The following is a 19643-nucleotide window of genomic DNA, read 5'->3' as shown; positions in this document are numbered from 1 at the left end:
CATTTCTAAGAGTCAGAAGATCAAAATCACACAAAACACAGTGTGTTACTTGAAACACAGACTAATAGAATTAGCCCTGCGATATTATACAAATGATTATGTGCAGTGTTGTTTCTGTCACTCATCAGGTGCATTTGTTTTTCATGAGACAAATTGGGTTGAAGTATTTTGAAGCTGTCCAAATATAGGTTACTGACAAATGGCATGTCCATTCTCTTTCATGTTATAAATCTGGATTTTTGGGGGGATCCAAGCTAGTGATTGCTTGAAGGGACCCAGCTGGCTCAGTAGATGAACTAGAAGTTGGACACGAAGGTGTGAGATGGTGGTGCACCTTGAAGATGGGGACCCCATCCAGTTTTCACATCTGATTATCTTTGGTGAATCCAGGGTCACATCTGGTCCTGCGCTGAAAGAGATGTGACGTGTTATGTGCTTCCAGGAGCTGGTTTTCTACTCTTTGTGGGTGTGCTACTGATTTGATCCTACAATATTCGTTTTGTTGTCAAAGCAAAACAAAAGATTTTGGTGAAGTAATTCTTTCATTTGCAGGGTTGATACTATAATTGAGCATATTTGAACCCAAAATATTGTCTATTCCTAAAACTAATTGAATATTTTTTGGCATCTAAACCAAACCAGTAAGGATAAGTGAACTCCCAAAACCCAAACATGGTCTCTCTGGCAAACAACATTTCAACTTACTCCACCACCAGCCCTCCAGCCTCCTAATGTGGACTTTGTAACCGTTCAAAAGAGAAGCACTATCTGTTGCCGTCCAATACCTTGGACCACCACCAAAGGACACCTTGTGCATATCTCTGTGACACCAGCGGGATTTGACAGAATAGCACTGTTTGACGCTCTGGGGCATTCTGGTCCCACTCTCTCTTCTTGTGTTTTAATGGGACTTTCTTTCCCTCATTTTCTTTTTCTCTCTACCTCTCTTTTTGTTCCCACCTACATTTTTTGCAAAACAGCAGATCAAACTTTTACTTTTAAGTGTGTATGTGAGTGCTGCCAACAGCAGAGCAGTCAGCAAAGTGCCACCTCAGCACCTGTTCTTTAATGATTAATACCATATTGATGGTCTCAATTAATTTCCTATTACACCACCAGAAGGTTGCGGTCGCTCTGTCTCTGTCACGGCCCTGCACTTGTTTTTTGAAGCCTCTTTGTGACAGCTGCTGGATGGAGATAGTATGCCTTTCTCTAGCTCACACGCACAATTTTACAGACAGACATACGACACATGCACGTACACAATCACACGCAGAGTAGTATCTTGTGGAAACACACACACACACTATTACACGCTGCTTTGCGCCTCACATTTCATATGCTAGCACATAGATAAACAAATAAAATGTAACTCTGGTTTTTTGTTGTTGTTGTTGTTTAATCATTTTTAAAAGGGACTTGTGTTTTGGTTACAATGTTGTTCAGCAGTGGTTGGAAAACGAGATTCATCTGTTTCTCTGTGCAGTGCTCTGTAGCAATTTTATAAACCACTACTCTCACCTGATTGTGTGACTTTGGTACAGCACAACCCCCTGTGTTTTACATTTAAACATGGCGCACTGCATTTTAGGCCATTTCCTGAAGGCATTGCTTTGGTTTGTGCATAATCCCCTTCCCTGCAGTGTTACATATTTGTAACAGTCTGTAAGCTACTGATTTATTCCCATGATGCAATCTTTTTGAACTGTGATTCGACATCACACTACCATGACCTTAACTGTCTGCAGACTTGTTCCTTGGATCAACTCGCAGTCAACACTGCCCCTGTTGAGATACTGGGGAAATGCTGTTTGTCGATTAGAGTGGCAGGTCCCTGATGCAGCTTTTTTTCCCCCCTTTTTTGTTCTTTTCATTACCTTTTCTTATTCAATGCACAATGTCTCATCTCTGTACTTCAGTCCAAAAACACCTCTATATCTTTCTAATGTGCACTGTTAATCTGAACCTTATTTTTTCATTCTGTCTCACACACACACACAAGTACCCATTCACACACTGTCTTTATTTTTCATTTTTCATGTGGACCCAGTACACACCATTGGTTGCTAGGAAACCATTTGAGCATTTTTTTTCCCCCATTGGTAGACATTTGATTACCCATTTGTATGTTTTGTGTGTGTGTGTGTGTTTGCTCATGTGCATGTGCAGAGGTTTCTGCGTATATCTCCAGAGAGAGGTCTTGCCAAGCTGAGCTCAGGGACTGCTCCACTATCCAGCCCAGTAATAACAATGAACCCCTCACCCTGTTTGACAGAGGACACAGGCTCAGCAGTCCTGTGGCTACTGTTGTCAATGTGTGAAAGGCTCCTGATGCTTTGTGGTGTAAGTACATATCTACATATGTGTGCATTCATGTTCACAACACTTTGTGCCTGACTGGGTCAGTTCTGTGATACAACCCCAGCAGTTGTTTCTGATGCTGACCAGTGGCGTTATCTATTGTTCTTCAGCGAGCTATTGCGAAGGAAGATAGTGGCCAGGTTGGACCGTCTTGCAGCTGGGCACACATCAGTCCTCCCTGTGACTCCCTGTTTAGAAATGCACCAGCACATCTCACTCCCCTGGCTGCTCCTGTGAAGTCCTGATTCGCTCACAGACATGGGCAGAGGCACATAAATAGTACGCCTTGTCGACTGGCACAGAGAGAAAGACAACACACGCGCACAAACAAATCAGACTCAGCACTGATATGAAAGAGAGCAAGAGCCAAAGAGAGGGAGTAAAGAGAGATGGCATTAGCAATGTTTCTTCCTCCAAATGAATTGCAGTATGCCCTAAGAGGAAGAGATGAAAATAAGAGAGCGAGGTGATGAAAAAGACTCAGAGAAAGCCAGGGGTTGTGAGGTTATTGTGAGGTGGAAACAAAAGAAAAGAACCATAAAGAGAGAGAACACATGGTTAAAGCCCCACTATGTCTGAGAGGGCTCACTAACTTTCTCTCCCTGCTTTTACTCCCATGTTACTTGGTGTCACCTGCTTGGCCACTGAATTTTAGGATAACTGCCATGGGCTCTGCTAAGGCCATTATGGCAGTCAGTTGGGCTCCGGTTGGCCCTTTCCCAGCTTGCCCCTGTGTAGCATTGACTCTCACTTGGGACCACCGCAGCTAATGGAGAGGGTAGTGTGTTCTGTAAGGGCCTTAGGAAGAATAAGTGGGCTGTAAACTGTGAGTTGTGTTGTGGCAGCTAAAGGAGCTTCGATGCCTCACTGCCTGGCTTACTGCCTGACTTACTGCCTGCTTGGCATCCAGAATGCTGCTCCATATTCAGGCTCTGAATACTGGCCTTTTGCACTTTTATTGTAATGCATGCAGATACTTGGCAAGGCAACAAACACACTCCACCTTTTACTGTGGTGCATTGCACAAATAAAATATTTCAAAGCGGGGAGGAGCCACACACAAAAATAGTGGAGCACTCTCTTGGATTCTCGCAGACGTGTAGAATTGCAAAATGCACTCACATATCTCCACAATTACACACACAAGTGCACATACGCGCACACGCATACACACAAACTTGCATTCCCCCACCCAGAGTGAAGCCATTCTGCCCCTCTAAGCTGAGTTATTTAAAGCCCCGCTCTCAACTCCATCGGAGTGATTATGTGCTACTGAATTAAACATCACAGGCTTCAGCCCCTGGCTTCCTCTGAAACACACTCAAACATGCTGGCCTCTTCCTGGTCCTCAAAAGTTCCAAGTTCTGCCTTTCATATCTCCCAGCCAGTACACTAGGTAGTGGAAGTAAAGAGGTGGAGTATGAATCTTCCCTAAATCAGGATCTCCTGCTGTGCCCCCTGCTCTGCCATTCCTCTCGCATACCTTGGACACAGGCATTTGATGCAGTTCACATTAAGAAAGCCCCCTGTAAACTGACTCTTACCCTGGATTGATACTCACCCCAGGCATCATTTTAGCTTGGCACTCAGGCAGTGCTGTAATTGATGGAGAGCTAGATGCAGTAGAAGGTGAACTGTAGCAGTTAAGTTGTGCTTTGACTCTAGACACCCCAATTAGAGTGTCTGTATTCTAAACTGGGAACATTTAAACAAAGAGGTTGTCATAGATAACCCAGAGAGAAGCAGGTTCAGATAGGGGTTTGCTCTGCTACCTCGACAGGAGCTTCGGGCTGTTTGCTACCTATTTGGGAGGGTTTGACATAGGGTTTTGTTTACCTCAGTGTGTGTTTGTGAGTGTGAGTTTGCGTGTGTGCTGATGAACTGCGTGCGCATGTCTGTGCTTCTGTGTGCCGGCATGAGGCAAGGCACCAGCCAGCCACCCCCGCATTCCAAAACACACCCTTTGGCAGGGAACGATAAAGGTTCCAAACAAAAGGAAGAAGTCTTGTGACTTGTGAAGGTGAACTTATATCACCACAGAGGCAGTTGACCTTGAAATGAGCGGTGGTGTTTGGGGATGGGCGGGGGAGGGCAGTGTTTAAGAGTGCAACCTCAGTGCCAGAGGCCAGGAGGCTGCCTAATGACTGGCACCCGATGCTATCCATCACCATGCCACTGCCAGGGCAGCTGCCCCCGCATAGCCAAGTGAAGAGAGCCTTAATCACCCCTCGTACTTATTCTGCAGACTGTGAGCACATGACATGCAAGACATACATCCGGTGCACAGGTGTTCCATATTCACATGAAACCGCACAGGCAAATGCAACGATGCAAACAACAAATTCTAATATGCACTGCACATACAGACAGCATGAATATGCAGTCAGTGCACTCAATTCAGACTCACAGCTCATTGCACTCATTCTGCACGCATACTGATGTACATACACCAACTAACATACAGAAATCTGCCTCTAGACGCTCATTCAAATGCTATTTATAATCTAATGTAGGCAGACTCCGATACAAAGGCAGAGACATCCTCACCCATCCCTGCTGTATTTATGCCTTGATGCTGAATGTTTGTGACAAAACAATTGACTGCTTCTGCTTTCTTGATATTTTGTATTGAAATGGATATCCTATAGCCTGCTGGTTCAATTCTTCCACACTGAACTGCCTCAGTTTTTTTTAGTGTTTTGCTTATTTCCCTGAAAGTGGAAAGAGGGGCTTTTCCCATACCTAATTTCCTGTCTGCTCTGCACTTTCCTTCAGTATGACAGACTTTGAATCCCCCCACTTTTTCAGTGTCGGTTATTTTATCAGAGTGGAACAAGGTTTCTCTCCTTCACTCCCTGGCTCATCCTTGTTCCATGAAGCATCCCCTCTCAATTAAGATTCTTTCATGTTAATGGTGTTCTTATCGCTCCTGTGCACGAGTTGTGAAAGCGAGGCCTACTATGGTGGAGTACAATCATGGAGCAGAGCTGCCTGAATGACAATATAAGAGCTGTTACCCTCATTCTTCTTTCTCTCTTCCTCTGTCTTTCCATGTATCTCTGTCTCAAATTCTCTCTTTCCCTTGCCTTTTTTGTCTCTTAATGAGCTATGGTGGACTGTTGGAGGAGCAGCTACATGGAAGAACTCCAAGAGAGCGGCACACTTGTGGCAAGGTCACAGAGACTTAACGAGACAGCCGACACATCACTTGACCACTCACACCAGATTTTACCAACAGATGTAATTTGTGCTCGAGTCTCAGTTCGTTATATCTCTGTGCAGTTATACACGCACATTCACTATTATACATTCAGCACAAAGTAGAAGGTCATTGTATCTGTCTCCACCAACATCTAACTCCGTCTTCAGCTCCATCAGCGAATCTCTCTCCCTTTCTCTCCCTCCTTGTCTTTTGGAGTAGAGCAGGGTGTATGACTTCAGGAGGAGGTAGGCATTCACTGAGAGATCGTAGGAGCACTGGCTGCCTCTAAGTGCGTGGGTGCCAGAGAAACCTGTTGCCTGGCTACAACAGCACCTTTATCCTTTGGTTGCGATGGCGATGTCTTGCATATGCATGTGTGTGCGCGTGAGTGTTGGCACTACACCTTTTTCATGCTTGTCTCGTGCGTTGTATATTAGACTGTAATTGTCTGTGTGTGCGTGACTGTATTATTTTATATGTGCATTCATTCCGTTGTATGTTGGTGTTTTTCACTGTGTTTTTGAGAGAGATCGGTGAAAGGAGGGGCAGGAAGGAGCTCCACCACCCACACAGCAGGCCTTCCGCCCCCATGGCTGACTCCCCAAGACTCCTCTAGTAATTAGCTCAACATCTATCCATCTGTTCTAGGGAGGCGCAGTAAACATTAACACAACACAGCATCATCAAAATACTAGCTACACATGTTATATTTTATGCATACATGATAAATTCATGGATTAATACATATGAGTGATTGGCACAGATGCTGACAAGCAATGTCCGGCTCATGTAAGAATATAATAATATACAAATACACAGTTGCGTATTGGTCAACGGGCATACAAGGACAAATCCCAGTGAGCCACTGCATGGGTGGAACTGTCAAAAAACCCATTAAGTTTTTACTGCCCGTCTGTCTCTTTACTGGCCAGTTCTCCGTGCTTCCATTCAGAGTGTGCATGAAAGTGTGCTGCGTGCACATGTAATCAATCCTCCGACCTAACCTGACCCGAGCAGCCCCTTTTTAGTCTGTTTTACTTTTTCTGTCTTCCCTTATATAATCCCAGACTAATTTAATGATCTTCAGGACAGAACTCTGTGAGGTCAATACATCTGATGTAGGAATCTGTTTTCTAGTTGCCTGTCTCTAGTTGTTTACAATGAATCCAGTTCATCCATGGCGGTGTTGTCTAAAATGCCTAAAATGTTTGCACATGCAAATGCACACCACAGGTTCCTGTAACTCTGTTCTAGTCTTCCCCACCGCTGCAGAGCAGAGGCTGGAGCTCTGCCTTGAGACTTGCATGAGAAATAAGAGGAAAAAAACAACCAAAGACTACATTACACAATTAATCAATAAGTTAATGAGATCTCATTTTCTCTGAAAAAGACTATCCAGGCAAAAAGTCACCCTCAGCCTTTTCCCCCTACACTTGGAAAACCAACTCACTGATATTACACTGTGGAAAAAGAAAGCAGCCAGCAGGAAATTAAATTAAATTACCATCCTGATAGATTTATGTGACGCTTTACACTTTCATTGTGTTGTTTTCCTCTTTGAGTGGAGGTAGGCCTAAGTTGAGAGAGAACTGTTAAATATGTTCTAAAGTAAGAGGAGAGAAAGAAGTAAAACAAGACTGAAAAAAGAGTGAAAGTTCCAGACGTTATATGCCTCTGGCTCTCTTCTTGGTTTACAATAGGTAGCAAATTCCTAATAGTAAAACGCGAACATAAAGATTACTTATATTTGGATGAGCTATAAAACTACCTCATGGTCTCTACCTTTGTGTTGATCGTGTTATACGTGTGTGTGCATATTTGTGTAGCTATGTGTGAAAAGGTAGGAAACAGCTGGGAGTGTGGGCGTTGGAGGAAGGAGATTGTGCGTATCCACGTGTATGATTGTGTTCAACTAAGCCTTATGTGTCTTGTGAGTACATGTGTGTCTGTTACACTATGCTAATTAGTTTGTCCTTGCTCAGTCTGTTTTCGTGTGCGCTTGTGTGTTTGCGCACACTTCTACATGTGCTCTATTTCTGTGCACATTCACTCCCGACTGTGCCCATAGAGCCACATACATTTATGTACGTTCATAATTGAATGAAGCTGTCTACATTCTGCGCTTTCATTCCAAGTAAAGATTGAGGGCATCTCTTGGCTATTGACACAGCTGGTGATGCCATCTGGGGGCATTGCACACCGCCTGTGCCATCTCCATCCAAACAGGGCAGCAGTCATCACCTAGTGTCCATGCCAATGACAGGGGACAAGGAAAGCAGTACGATAACACAAAGCAATGTCTAGATCCAGCTTCTGCTGCTAGTGGTGAGGGAAGGTCATCTGTCTTCCATAGATTGCATTATGTACTGCTGAACCGTGAGTGCCCAAACACATCAGAGATGGTAGTTGTTCGCATGTTGGGACGTTTTCACAGAAGTAACTGGTTCTGCGTATCTGTGTGTCCCTCCAACCACACCCCTGCCTGATGTAAAAGGAAAATCAGAGTGGGAGGCGGTGGAAGAGATTGTGGTTGGGGATGGAGGGGGGCATAGTCACAGATTAATGGTTCACAGTGAGAGGGAGCACAGACCTACAGTAGCAGCACCTTGATTTATTTGCCACTTAGTACTGATGAAGCCTCAAACTGCAGTCACGCACGTGTTGTCACAGCATTTTTCTCGATCAAGGTCTCAGTCGGTTTGTCCATTCTTGCATCTTATTTAGCTGCAATTGCATGCACACATGTAAGTGTGATTTTGTGTGATTTACTTCTGTAAAAGACAAATAAATCTCCTTCTGTTTCTTTCAACCAACAGGAACACTCCAAGGCCAAACATTCAGAAAAGATTAACAAGCATACCCAGAGACCATGTAATGAGAGCATCTCTTCCTGTGGTTGTACCCATATGTGTGTTTGCACATTTAGCTGTGTATGGGTCAGGTGTATGTGTCAGTATGGGGATATTTTACCTTGTTTGTCTTTGTTGGTTTTAGTGGCAATCAGATGTTGACAGTGAAACAGAAATGATAAAGACTGAAATAAGAACATTCCTTGTGAGAGCTGGGTAATCAAAGCTTTTTATGAATACAGAAGTGAATGGATGTTATTCACACCTGCACAACATTCCTTTAAACGCTACCTATTATTCATAAGCTGTCAATTTAGAGAATTTGCAGAGGTAACCCAGTAACAATTTGCAGGCGGAAAATTATTGAGTTTTGACTTGGTAAATACAGGCAGAGTTAATTGAGGGCATCATCTCACCATGTGGGAGGACTTGACAAAATGCCATACGTGTGTTACACAAGCACACATTGTAATTAACACACATATGCACGTACAAATACACACATTAATGAACACACGCACTAGTATACGCATCCAATCACACATTTGGAGATGCAGAGATACAGTCTCATAATGAGTGAGATTATTGCAGATTTCTGATCCCAGATTTGTTCTGCTGCCTGGCTATGTTTTGGATTGTGCATTTCCTCTTCTGTTCTTGGGCTTTGTTGTCTGTGTGAGGGATACCATGCAGGGTTTCTAATTCAGCAACATTTACTTCTCACCAACCAGCTGGCTTGTTCCACATAAAAGCCCTCTCATCTGAGACACAGTAGCTACGAGTACTGCATGTGTCACTATCACTCCATTATATCCTTAAGAAACCATGGAACAGATTATCCACTATGCACTGCAAAAAAATCCTAATCTAACCAAGCCTTGTGATTGTATGTCTAATTGATCTATTTTGAGAATAATATATTATGTAAGAACAGAAAAATGTGTAAGAATGTTCAGAAGATTATGTAAATATGGGTCTTTTTTTATCTTAACAAATTGTACACTATAAAGGTAATTATAGAAGCTGGTTGCGTTGCATGCACATCACACAGCATGTGGATGTTTGAAGCCCTCTTGTGTCCGTCAAGACTGTTATTAGCTGTGCTAACTTGTTTCAAGACTGCCCAGTAATCACACTGGATTTGTTAAGTGAAATTATTACAAATATGTGTGTTTTATCAACATTTGTTTTTTCAAAGCAGTAACAACTCATTTTAATAATCATTATTAACACTCTACCCTATCGAACCTTATCAACTATCATTATTCATTTCTGTTTTTAAGTGCAATTGCATAATCGGGTCTATTTGTTGGCAAAACACAAACTGATTTTGAAATTGTTAACATGCTGTCTGTGTGAGATTAGTCTGATGAAGACAGGGACCAGCCTATTTGCTTTGAAAGTCCAAAGACAGGTGCTGTCTCACCACTGGTGATTACCGAGGACTTGTTTAGCACTTGTTACAGTTTACTGCATGATGTGTACTATCAATCCCCAAAGTCTCAATTTTTTCCTGCACTATGCTGAATATCTGTCATTTATGAGACAGGCCCAATTCCCTCTCATGTACAGAAATATATATATATATATATATATATATATATATATATATATATATATATATATATATATATATATATATATGTGTATGTGTGTGTGTGTGTGTGTGTGTGTGTATGTGTGTGTGTGTGTGTATATGTGTGTGTGTGTGTGAATAAGAAGATTGAATGAGAAGCTCTTTGTAAAACTGCTGAAGTTGTGAATGTGAGATTGTGTATTATTATCTTGTTTGGTAGCTTTGGTTTTGAGAATTTTTCACTAAAATTAAGAATTAAATAAAGAGTGTAAGAAAAATTGACAAGCTGGTTTTGAGTTTATTTGACTCAATACAATGCTTGAGCTGAATTTTTTTTTTTTTACCACTTATTTCAAAAGAATACTCACTTTTTTAGAAGGACTGAATATCTCACTTCAACAAATCTTCTAACTGTCCTTGCAGATAAATTGACTTGTTTCTAGTCTTCATCTTTGCAAATCAAGCTTTTATTTCTTGCATTTGTGTAACCATCCTGCTCCCTCTGATTTCCCCACAGAACCCTGATATTGTGCTCGTCCACTATTTGAATGTTCCAGCGATCGAGGATTGTGGGAAACCATGTGGACCTATTCTGTGTTCCATCAATACAGACAAGAAAGAGTGGGCCAAGTGGACCAAGGAGGAACTGATCGGCCAGCTCAAACCCATGTGTGAGTTGAGGAATTTTGAAGCAGGGCAGCTTGTTTGACGGAAACACGCACACTTTTAAAATTTAAAATGACTTCTTTACAAACAAGGAAATAGCTTTTTAATCATGTCATGCAGAAGAGCAGCCTCATTGGGCAGCTTTTTGTGTCCATTAATCTCAAAATGAACAACAGTAGTCCATGTGTGAGAACTTGAGTAATACTGTTTTGGGCTATGCATGCATTAGCTTTTATTCATAGCCTTTAATATGAGCAGAGGCTGTAACAGCAAATTAGGCCTTAATAGTCTCTATGCACACCTGCATGTGCATGCATGGAAAGACTACTGGCACCTGTTTTTGCCTGATTATTTATGTTCCAGTCCTATTATCTTATAGCTGGTACACTAAGTGCCCTCAGCACCTCAGTCAGAGAACATCTTTGGCTAGTATTCCTGCAATTTTAAATGAGTGCTTGTGCTCTTCCTGGAGCTGTCTCTTACTTGGAGGTCAAAGTTCAGCTCTTCCCCTAGACCTCTGGCACCACTCCGGCCAGACTGAGAGAGTACATCTCCCCTCTGGTCCATGAAGGAAGTCAAAGCAGAGGAGGGCAGCAAGCTGGTTATTGATTCATTTTAGTGCGTGGGAGCAAGAATGTCTGACTCACCAGAAATCCCCCTTCACCCCTTATCTGGCTCTTTCTGTCTCTCTCCCCCCTCAGTGGATTGATCTCTGTTGTTAATCAGCTTTACTAATGCTCTGTGAGTTGCATTATGTGTTTTTATGAGTCTCTCGACCTGCTCAAAGATCGAGGCAATGTTTTGGAAAAAAAAAAAAGTCAGGGTTTGTCTGCCGATGATAATAGCCAAAAGGGGACCTTGTGGGGGCATTGAAAATCTTTCAGAGAGCTGTTAAGATACCTTTAACAACCACACTCTAATTCGGGCGTATCTGGCAGGGGCCAGCAGAGCTGTGACTGATATTCCAATGGCCAATTATTGGTGATGTGGCTAGGTAAAGAGGAAGGTGTCAGCAGCTTTACAAGCACACACACACACACACACGTGCTGGCTGCATACTGAATAGGCAGTCCAGGCCATCATCACTGGGGTCTAGGCTGTATTGTTACCCTCATCACAGCATTAGTTTTAGGTCATTTTAACATAAAGCCTTACCTCAGGACAGTCGCTGAGCAACAACAGCCTACTGTATTCATTACATCTGTGGCTTAATGTAAAAATCAAGCACCATTTGCAGTAATGCGTAAAGTCATTAACTTTGGGAGTTGTTGGGACAAAGAGAGTGAGTGTGAGATGCCTTCTAGCTGCCAGGCTACACGAGGGGCTACATAAAGAGCAAAAAAAAATATCCCTCTCCTTCTTTCTGTCTCTGCTTTCTGTCTTTCTTCTCCTCTCCATCCTTCTCTCTTTCTCCTGGAGCACAAGACATGTCAACATGAACTCAATGATAGAGCAACATTGCCATCTAGTGGCCATGTGAGATAGCAACCTTAATCTCAACACAGGGAGCAGAAGCTAAAACTTGTGATGAAGTTGGCCTCTGTGAATCATGCTTTATTTATATCATAAATTAGCTCCCCAAATATAGTCATTTTTCTATTTTGTTGTGTTTGTTTCAAGATGTTGGGTTCAAATGTGTGTGTAGTTTTAAGACTCCCCCTTCGTATATAACAGAACGTAGCAGAACTTATATGTGCCATTTAGGTTGTATAGTGAAACTATCGGGACAAAATGCATGGGTAACCAGCTGAACAATTTTATTTTCTCACTTTATCAGGAATGTACAAAATCTAAATTTAAACTTTAGAGTTTGAGCATCAAATGCAAAGCGCAAAATTTCCACAGTACACATTTCAGTGTTTTCATGTCTGGCTTATGTTTGGAAATTGTTCTTATTTTCTTTCTTAGAAACTGATGATGGTTCCAATTTCACAAGCTGAATTTTGTCAGCACAATCTTAGTTTTAAATCAAATCGTTATTTTTTCCAGATCAATGCCAATTTTTCCAAAATAATTGCCCCCCTTTGTCTTGCTCTTCCCTTTTTGTTGTGCTTTTCACAAAATTTCACTGCACAAACCATTTGACATGTCTAATGATACAAAAAAACAACCACAAAGGAAAAATGTGGATTTCATGGATCAGTTGAGCTTATTCTGTCTCTCCACAACAAAACACACACACACATTCTTGCTCTCAGTCACAAAACCTTTCACATGCACGAATGCTCACACACAGTAGTTCAAATATAAGCCCTGTGAAACATGGCCTTGTCTGACCTCGTCATCCTTAACACCCCGCGGTGTTTGATGAGAAAGAGAAGTAGCAAGAAGATAGGGTGGGGGTAAGAGAGGGGCATCGCTACACAGTCACGCTACAGTTCCATAGACAAGGCAGCCAGCTTGATTCACTCTTTTGGTCTAATGCAATAAACACGCAGCACTCTGCAGCTATGCCCCAAGCCTGCTGACAGATAGCGCATGAGCAGTTTTAACAAACACTCAGACAGACAGAAGGCTTGTCTCCAGGCTAGACAGACAGGGCCAGAGTAGAACAGACCAAGGCAAGACAGACAGCACTGGCCATCATATAAACTGTTGTACTCTGCTGTCCCATATAATGTCCAGTGGTGCAGAGACAACCGAGTGGGAGATGCCCAGCATCAACTGCTTTTGTCATTAGGCCTGTATGATGCTGCTCATGACAGGATCCAATCATCAGAATGATCATATGAATAGGTCGCCGTTTGGTGCCTGGGCTGTTGCTTCCACTGGGATTAAACCTAGTGGCAGTGCTCCTGTCATGTCTGCTTTATAATATAACCCTCAGTGAGAAGAGCAGACAGGCAGACACGGTGGTAACTGTACGTCAACAACTCAGAGCCTTCAGGGGTGACACCCGTCTAGATGAACAGGGCTGTGGCAATCTGGCATGAGGGATCAGGGCAGAGGGGAAACAAGATTGTTTGGACAAATAGGATAGGCATGGCGCTGCATGGTGGATGTAAGTTGTTGCATTACGCTCTCACTCTTGCTCTGTCACCCTCTCTGAGTTTGATCATCAGCACAGACATTCATCTGTCCTGAAGCTTCCATGTTGCTTTGCTATGGACGGAAATTCACGACACCATTTTGCCTTGTTATCTTTATTAGCATCATTTCATTAGTACTATTTTGTATATTTACATAATACAAAGTCAAGAGGTTAAAGTGGTTTAACCTCCAAACACAATTTGTGCAATAATTGTAATAACGTTAGCTGAAACTTGCCCCTCACATTTGTTATCTGCTTTTTTTCCTTTTTTCTCTCTTTTTTTTTTTTAGCTCACCCACAGTAGATTAATGGCTGAATAAATCTGACTTTATTATACATCAAACTGAATCCTATTCATGTTTCTATAACCTGCCACAGTTAGTTTTCTGTGGAGCGTATGATCTTAGCTTGATCACTACAGCTCTGCTGACATCTGCTGGTGACCAGCCTGTAATCTACCAAAGGAATGTAGAGCTTTCAAGTTTGATCCTTATCACAGTCATGCAATCATGTTTCCCAGCTTTTTTCACTTCAATTTAACTAGCTCTGTCTTTAATCTCCATTACCCTCACCCTCTTACGCTGTTTTCATCTCCTTTTATCTCAAGTGCAAACAGACATGCACTAAGCAAATCCTCAGCTTTTTTCATACATGCTCTGAACCTCATTCTCTTTATGTATCTCACTTGCATATTTAACCAAAGGAGGTACTAGAGTGTAGAGAACTTGATTTTGTTTGATAGTCTAAATATGCCTCACTTCTGAAATATTACCTTTTTCCCCAGTTGAGAGCCTGAGCTCTGCAGCACTCAGTGATGTCTCCTACCACCTTACAGCCACTGAAACCACTATCTGTCTCATCAGAAGTGGTGGCTGCTTGACAAGTGGAGCGATGAAAAGTATTAGGAGGTGCTAGTGAGGTGTGACTGAGGCAAGCGAGTGGAGCCTTACAGGAGAAAACCTCCCTTTTTCCCTTGGTGCAGCAGCCGATCCGGCAGCAGCAGATTGGTGATGTTCTTTCCCAGAAGCTTTTCCCGTCAGAACAGAGTCATAGGTCAGGGTAAGGGTGGCGAGTGGAAAGATTGAGCTTGCTGTCACCTTCATCAGCACTCACAGAGGAGACGCCATGGAGTAGCAGCGGGCACCGACATATAGGAGAAAAAGAAGCACAACAAAAACAAGCAGTCCAATACAAAAGGCTTGACATTATGTTGAAGTGATACGAGGGGAAAGCAACCGATCAATGCTGCACTAAGAAAGGAAACAGGGGGTTTAGGGTAAGGGGGGAAATTTAGAGCTGTTTCAGTCTAATAGGGAAGAAATGATAGAGACTGAACAAATAATCAAAGGTACTGCCATTTAGATTCTTTATTGAAACTAGTCTGTCTGAGTCGGTGGATTGTTTTATCTTTAGGGAAAACCAGAAATACTAACTGTTTTTATGTGGAAACTTTTTTTGGGAGAGGTGACCAGCATGAGGTGTTCTAGTAGGTAGACAGGGAGGGCAGTGGGTGGGGCGGGGGGTTGGCGTGGCTGGTGGTCTGTTGGGCTGGCTGACATCTCTGTCTCCTCCTCTCTCCCGGCAGTTCATGGCATCAAGTGGACTTGCAGCAATGGGAACAGCAGCTCTGGCTTCTCAGTGGAGCAGCTAGTGCAACAGATTCTGGACAGCCACCAAACTAAGCCACCTCCCCGGACTCACAACTGCCTCTGCACGGGCACCCTGGGTAAGGGCTAGTGGGTGGGAAGGAGTTTATTCTATAAAAGAGAGAACTCAAAAATTCAGCGAGAGGACATAAAGATAATGTTTAGTATGTTGTAAATCAGAGAAGGTTGTTCTTTTATGGGTTGGTGATTTAATAGTGAAATCAAATGTAGGGCCCTATTATCTTTTAAAGTTCCTAATATCTGTGTCAGGGGCATATCTGAAATAGCCTTGCGCTTTTCAAATTTTATGCTAACCTCAATAGCATATTTTCAGCTGTGTTATTTCACTGACTTTTTTAATCAGAAAAACAATGTAGAGAGTGAAGGTTTTCTAATTTAGAGAACAAATTACTCTAAGTAACCCCCACTTCCATTGTTATTTTTAAGATAACAAGGCGTGCAGAGCGTCCCATACACTTACATCGCCTTATGCCTATGAGAGGATTTATCACATGAAGAAGATTATGTTGCACAAAATTATAAATACAAAAACAAACTAATAATCCATCTTTGCCTCAGTTCATTGAATAGTAGATTTGCCTAATTTTTAAGCACTTGGAAATCAATAGAATAAATTTGCCTGTTTTACTCCCTCACACAGCTAAATCCCAAACCTCTTTTGCTCTGTTTGCCCTTGTATAGGTGCAGGAAGCAGTGTGCACCACAAATGCAACAGTGCCAAACACCGCATTATCTCCCCAAAAGTGGACCCCCGCTCAGGGGGATACAGCAGTGCCCACTCAGAGGTACAGAACAACGATGTGTCTGAGGGGAAAACAGAGCACAGTGCCCATGGTGGAGGAAAAAGCTCTGGGGGAGGGACTGGAGGGGGTAGCACCAGGGAGAAACGCAATGGAAAAGTCCACAAGCCTGTCCTGCTACACCAGAACAGCACAGAGGTGTCATCTACAAACCAGGTTGAGGTCCCTGACACCACTCAGAACTCACCTGTCTCCATCAGCAGCGGCCTCAACAGCGATCCGGACATGGCTGATAGCCCTGTGGTGACAGGGATGAGTCATGTGGCCTCTGTCATGTCTGGCCTGTCTCAGAGTGTCTTTATGTCTGAGGTCCCTGGAGACCCTGTCTACAGCATGTCTCCTACTGGGGGTCCAAATACTCACCTCATGGGTGCAGATGCCACTTCACAGGGCCTGGTGCTGTCTGTGACCTCTGATCGTCACAAATTTGCTTTCCCCAGTGGAGGTGTAGGAGAACCTGGGACTACCACTGCAGGAGACAGTCTTTCCATGTTGTCTACAGCTGGGGTGTCTGAGGAACTGGTGCTCTCCAGCAGTCTGGACTCGGGAACCATCAAGATCCCAGAAACTAATATGAACTTTGATCCCGACTGCTTCCTGAACAACCCCAAACAAGGCCAGACCTATGGAGGCAGCGCAATGAAGACAGAGGGAAACTCCTCCTCCACCTCGTCTTCCTCTGGTGGCAGTGCTAGCACCAATGGCAGTCTACAACGCTCCCCCACCATGCCAGATAATACCTACACTTTCAACTCAGCTCTCATAAAGAACATCAAAACAGAAGATACATCATTTGAGCAGCAGCTGGCCAAGGAGAGTGGCTACCAGGTGGGGGCAGTAGTGAACTGTGGGAGTGGCGTATCTGTGTCATCTGGTGCTGGTTCAGGTCAGGGCAGCCTCAGTCTGACAGCCACAGGCTCCCTGCTTCCATCTGGAGGTGGTTTGAGTCCCAGCACTACCTTGGAGCAAATGGATTTCAGTGCCATCGATGCCAAGCAAGACTATACGTCCAGCACTACCACAGTGAGCTATGGTCAAGCCATGTCCAGTCCTCACATGCAACATCAGAATCGTTCCCCCAGCTTCTTCCTCCAGGATGCATCTCAGACCAGCCAGACTCAGCAGGGGAGGCCCAGCATGGGCCAGAAAACACATTTGATGGAGCACAACTCCCATGACTCTGGAGCTTATATGGGGTTACAAGTTGTAAAAACAGACTCACCTGGCAGTAATGGCCACCTTCATCACCACCATCAGACCCATCAGACCCATCAGACCCAGCACAGAACCAACTGCAATGGAGGCTCACCCACAGAAGGGCCTGGCCAGGCTGGCTCTCTCCAGCTGCTACAATACCAGGGGGCCTTTCCTGGGCTGGGCACTGAGCACGAGGAGGTGGTTGGTCTAGAGCAACCTGGGAATGTGAATTCAGGTCAGACTGGAGCCACCGAGAATGGAGCTGAAAATCTGCTCAAAGCTGGTGATCACATCCAGGGATGTGGGGCAGGAAATGGAGAGAGAGGAGGAACAGAACGTTACCTGCAGCAGGCTTCAGATGGCGGCGATGGAGGGACAGGAGGTGCGGGTGAAGGGGTAGCAATTCATAATGGAAACAACGCCAGTGATAGCAACAACCACCCCCAACAGCAACAGCAGCTGCAGCCTCTTCTCCAAGGCACGGGCATGGTGCAGGGACTCTACAATGCTGTAGGAACCCACCAGGGTCTGGGTGGAGCAGCCAGTAACGGAGGAGCTGGAGGGACAGGCATGGAGATAAGTCTGGATCACTTTGACATCTCTTTTGGAAACCAGTTTTCTGACCTGATTAATGACTTCATCTCTGTGGATGGTAGTGGAACAGCCATGTCAGCTGGAGGGACCTTATATGCTCACCAGCTTGTCACATCTCACAACTCAGATAACCAGACCACAGCTGGTGGGCCCCCACAGCAGGGCCAGGAAGATGGAGGAGCCAGGGGCTCTGGTTACAGCCCCTCAGAGCTCTGCCTCCAACCCTGCTGCAGCCCCCAGTCTTTAAGTGGAGGGGCCAGTGCAGGAGGAGGCACAGGAGAGACCGGCTCATTGTCCTACATGAATGTAGCAGAGGTGGTTTCTGCAGCTGTAGCCCAGGGTGCTCTGGGGATGCTTCAGGCTACAGGCCGTCTTTTCATGGTCACTGACTACTCGCCTGAGTGGTCCTACCCTGAGGTGAGTTTTTTTCTTTTTGGTCATTTATATACCAGCCTAATTGTTGAAAGAGATTAGAAGGACTCACAATAGTCATATTTGTAATAGTCACTTCTGCACAAGAACACTCTAACATTTTTTAGAGTAGCCCACTCATCTAAAGTGCTGTCTGAGGTGTTGTTTTTTTATACAAAAAATTTAGAAAATTAAAAAATACAATGTTAGGTATGTAAATTAATAATTGACTGAGGATTGATTATTAGAAAAAAATTAATTGAATTTATTGAATCTGAGTAACAAGCTATTTGGTGATTTGACTCCTATAAAGGAACATGGCAAAGCTGATATGGTAGAAGGTAGGACAGTACCCCTGGAGTCCATATGCTGGTGATGGTGAAAATAAAGCAGACATAGACTTGAAAGAAGCTCTCTGAATGACCAGAATGAGGTGGAGATATGGAGCAAATGGGACATGAATGAGAATCTGGAAACAAAAATGCAGAACAGCACTGAGATTTAAAACACAGGCAACAGAAGCTGATTGGCTCACATAAGGTAAAAAATGTTGAGTTTTGAATGTTTGGCAAAGAAACCAAAAGAATAGAACAGCAGCCCAAATGCACAGGAATTCAGACAGGACAGTGAACAAAGACCCTTCTTATTTAACTTAAGCAGACGCTTCATATAAGAATAGGCTATCCTTATAAATACCCATTAGATTGACAAATTTATTGTTTAAATTGTATATTTTTGGGGGCCTGTTCATCATGTTCACTTCAAACTAAATTATCTGAATTATCCACAGCAAGATCTGGCCAGCACAACAACTAATGTGAAATCATAGCAAACCAAAGGTTTTATGTCAGAAATTTGAATACCTGTAAAGCAACACACATGATAACACGACAAATATAACAACAGTAACAATAGTAAAAAATGAAGTTGTCAAATTTTAATTAAACACTCACATGCATTATATTAGAAAAGACTTTGCTGTCTTTGCTGATGCAGACCCATAGAAAACAAAAGTCCTATTATCTATGTGTTATTGCTCCAACATATTCAAAAAAACAACAGCAAAACATACTCTGACCTTTTCTGTGACCCATAATAAAAAACAGTATTATATAGTACAAGCTAAGCTCTGTGTGTCTGAAACTAAATGGAATTTTCTATGCAGAATTAATAAAGGAGTTAATATAACTAAAGAATGACAACCAGTTTCATCATATTAAATTTATGTAATACTTTGTTTTATTTATACATTTTATAAATAAATTGCACATAACAGCTTTCACGTGCAT

General features: G+C 43.2%; 1 protein-coding gene across 2 annotated transcripts in view; it reads left to right on the top strand.

Annotated features, from left to right (window-relative positions):
• Nucleotides 1–19643, top strand: part of camta1a (calmodulin binding transcription activator 1a) — a 278666-nt gene that overhangs the window by 236692 nt on the left and 22331 nt on the right. For both annotated transcript variants that reach the window (XM_085344132.1, XM_085344133.1), the window contains exons 7-9: nucleotides 10506–10659; nucleotides 15271–15411; nucleotides 16034–18360. In XM_085344132.1, coding sequence (XP_085200258.1) covers nucleotides 10506–10659; nucleotides 15271–15411; nucleotides 16034–18360 — 2622 coding nt within the window. The remainder of the gene's footprint in view (nucleotides 1–10505; nucleotides 10660–15270; nucleotides 15412–16033; nucleotides 18361–19643) is intronic.

This window comes from Diplotaxodon limnothrissa, linkage group LG20, assembly GCF_057381915.1.
Source record: "Diplotaxodon limnothrissa isolate DT_005_m linkage group LG20, D_limnothrissa_male_GT1.1, whole genome shotgun sequence".
NCBI classification, from domain to species: Eukaryota; Metazoa; Chordata; class Actinopteri; order Cichliformes; family Cichlidae; genus Diplotaxodon; species Diplotaxodon limnothrissa.
This window is presented reverse-complemented; position numbering and strand designations above follow the sequence as displayed.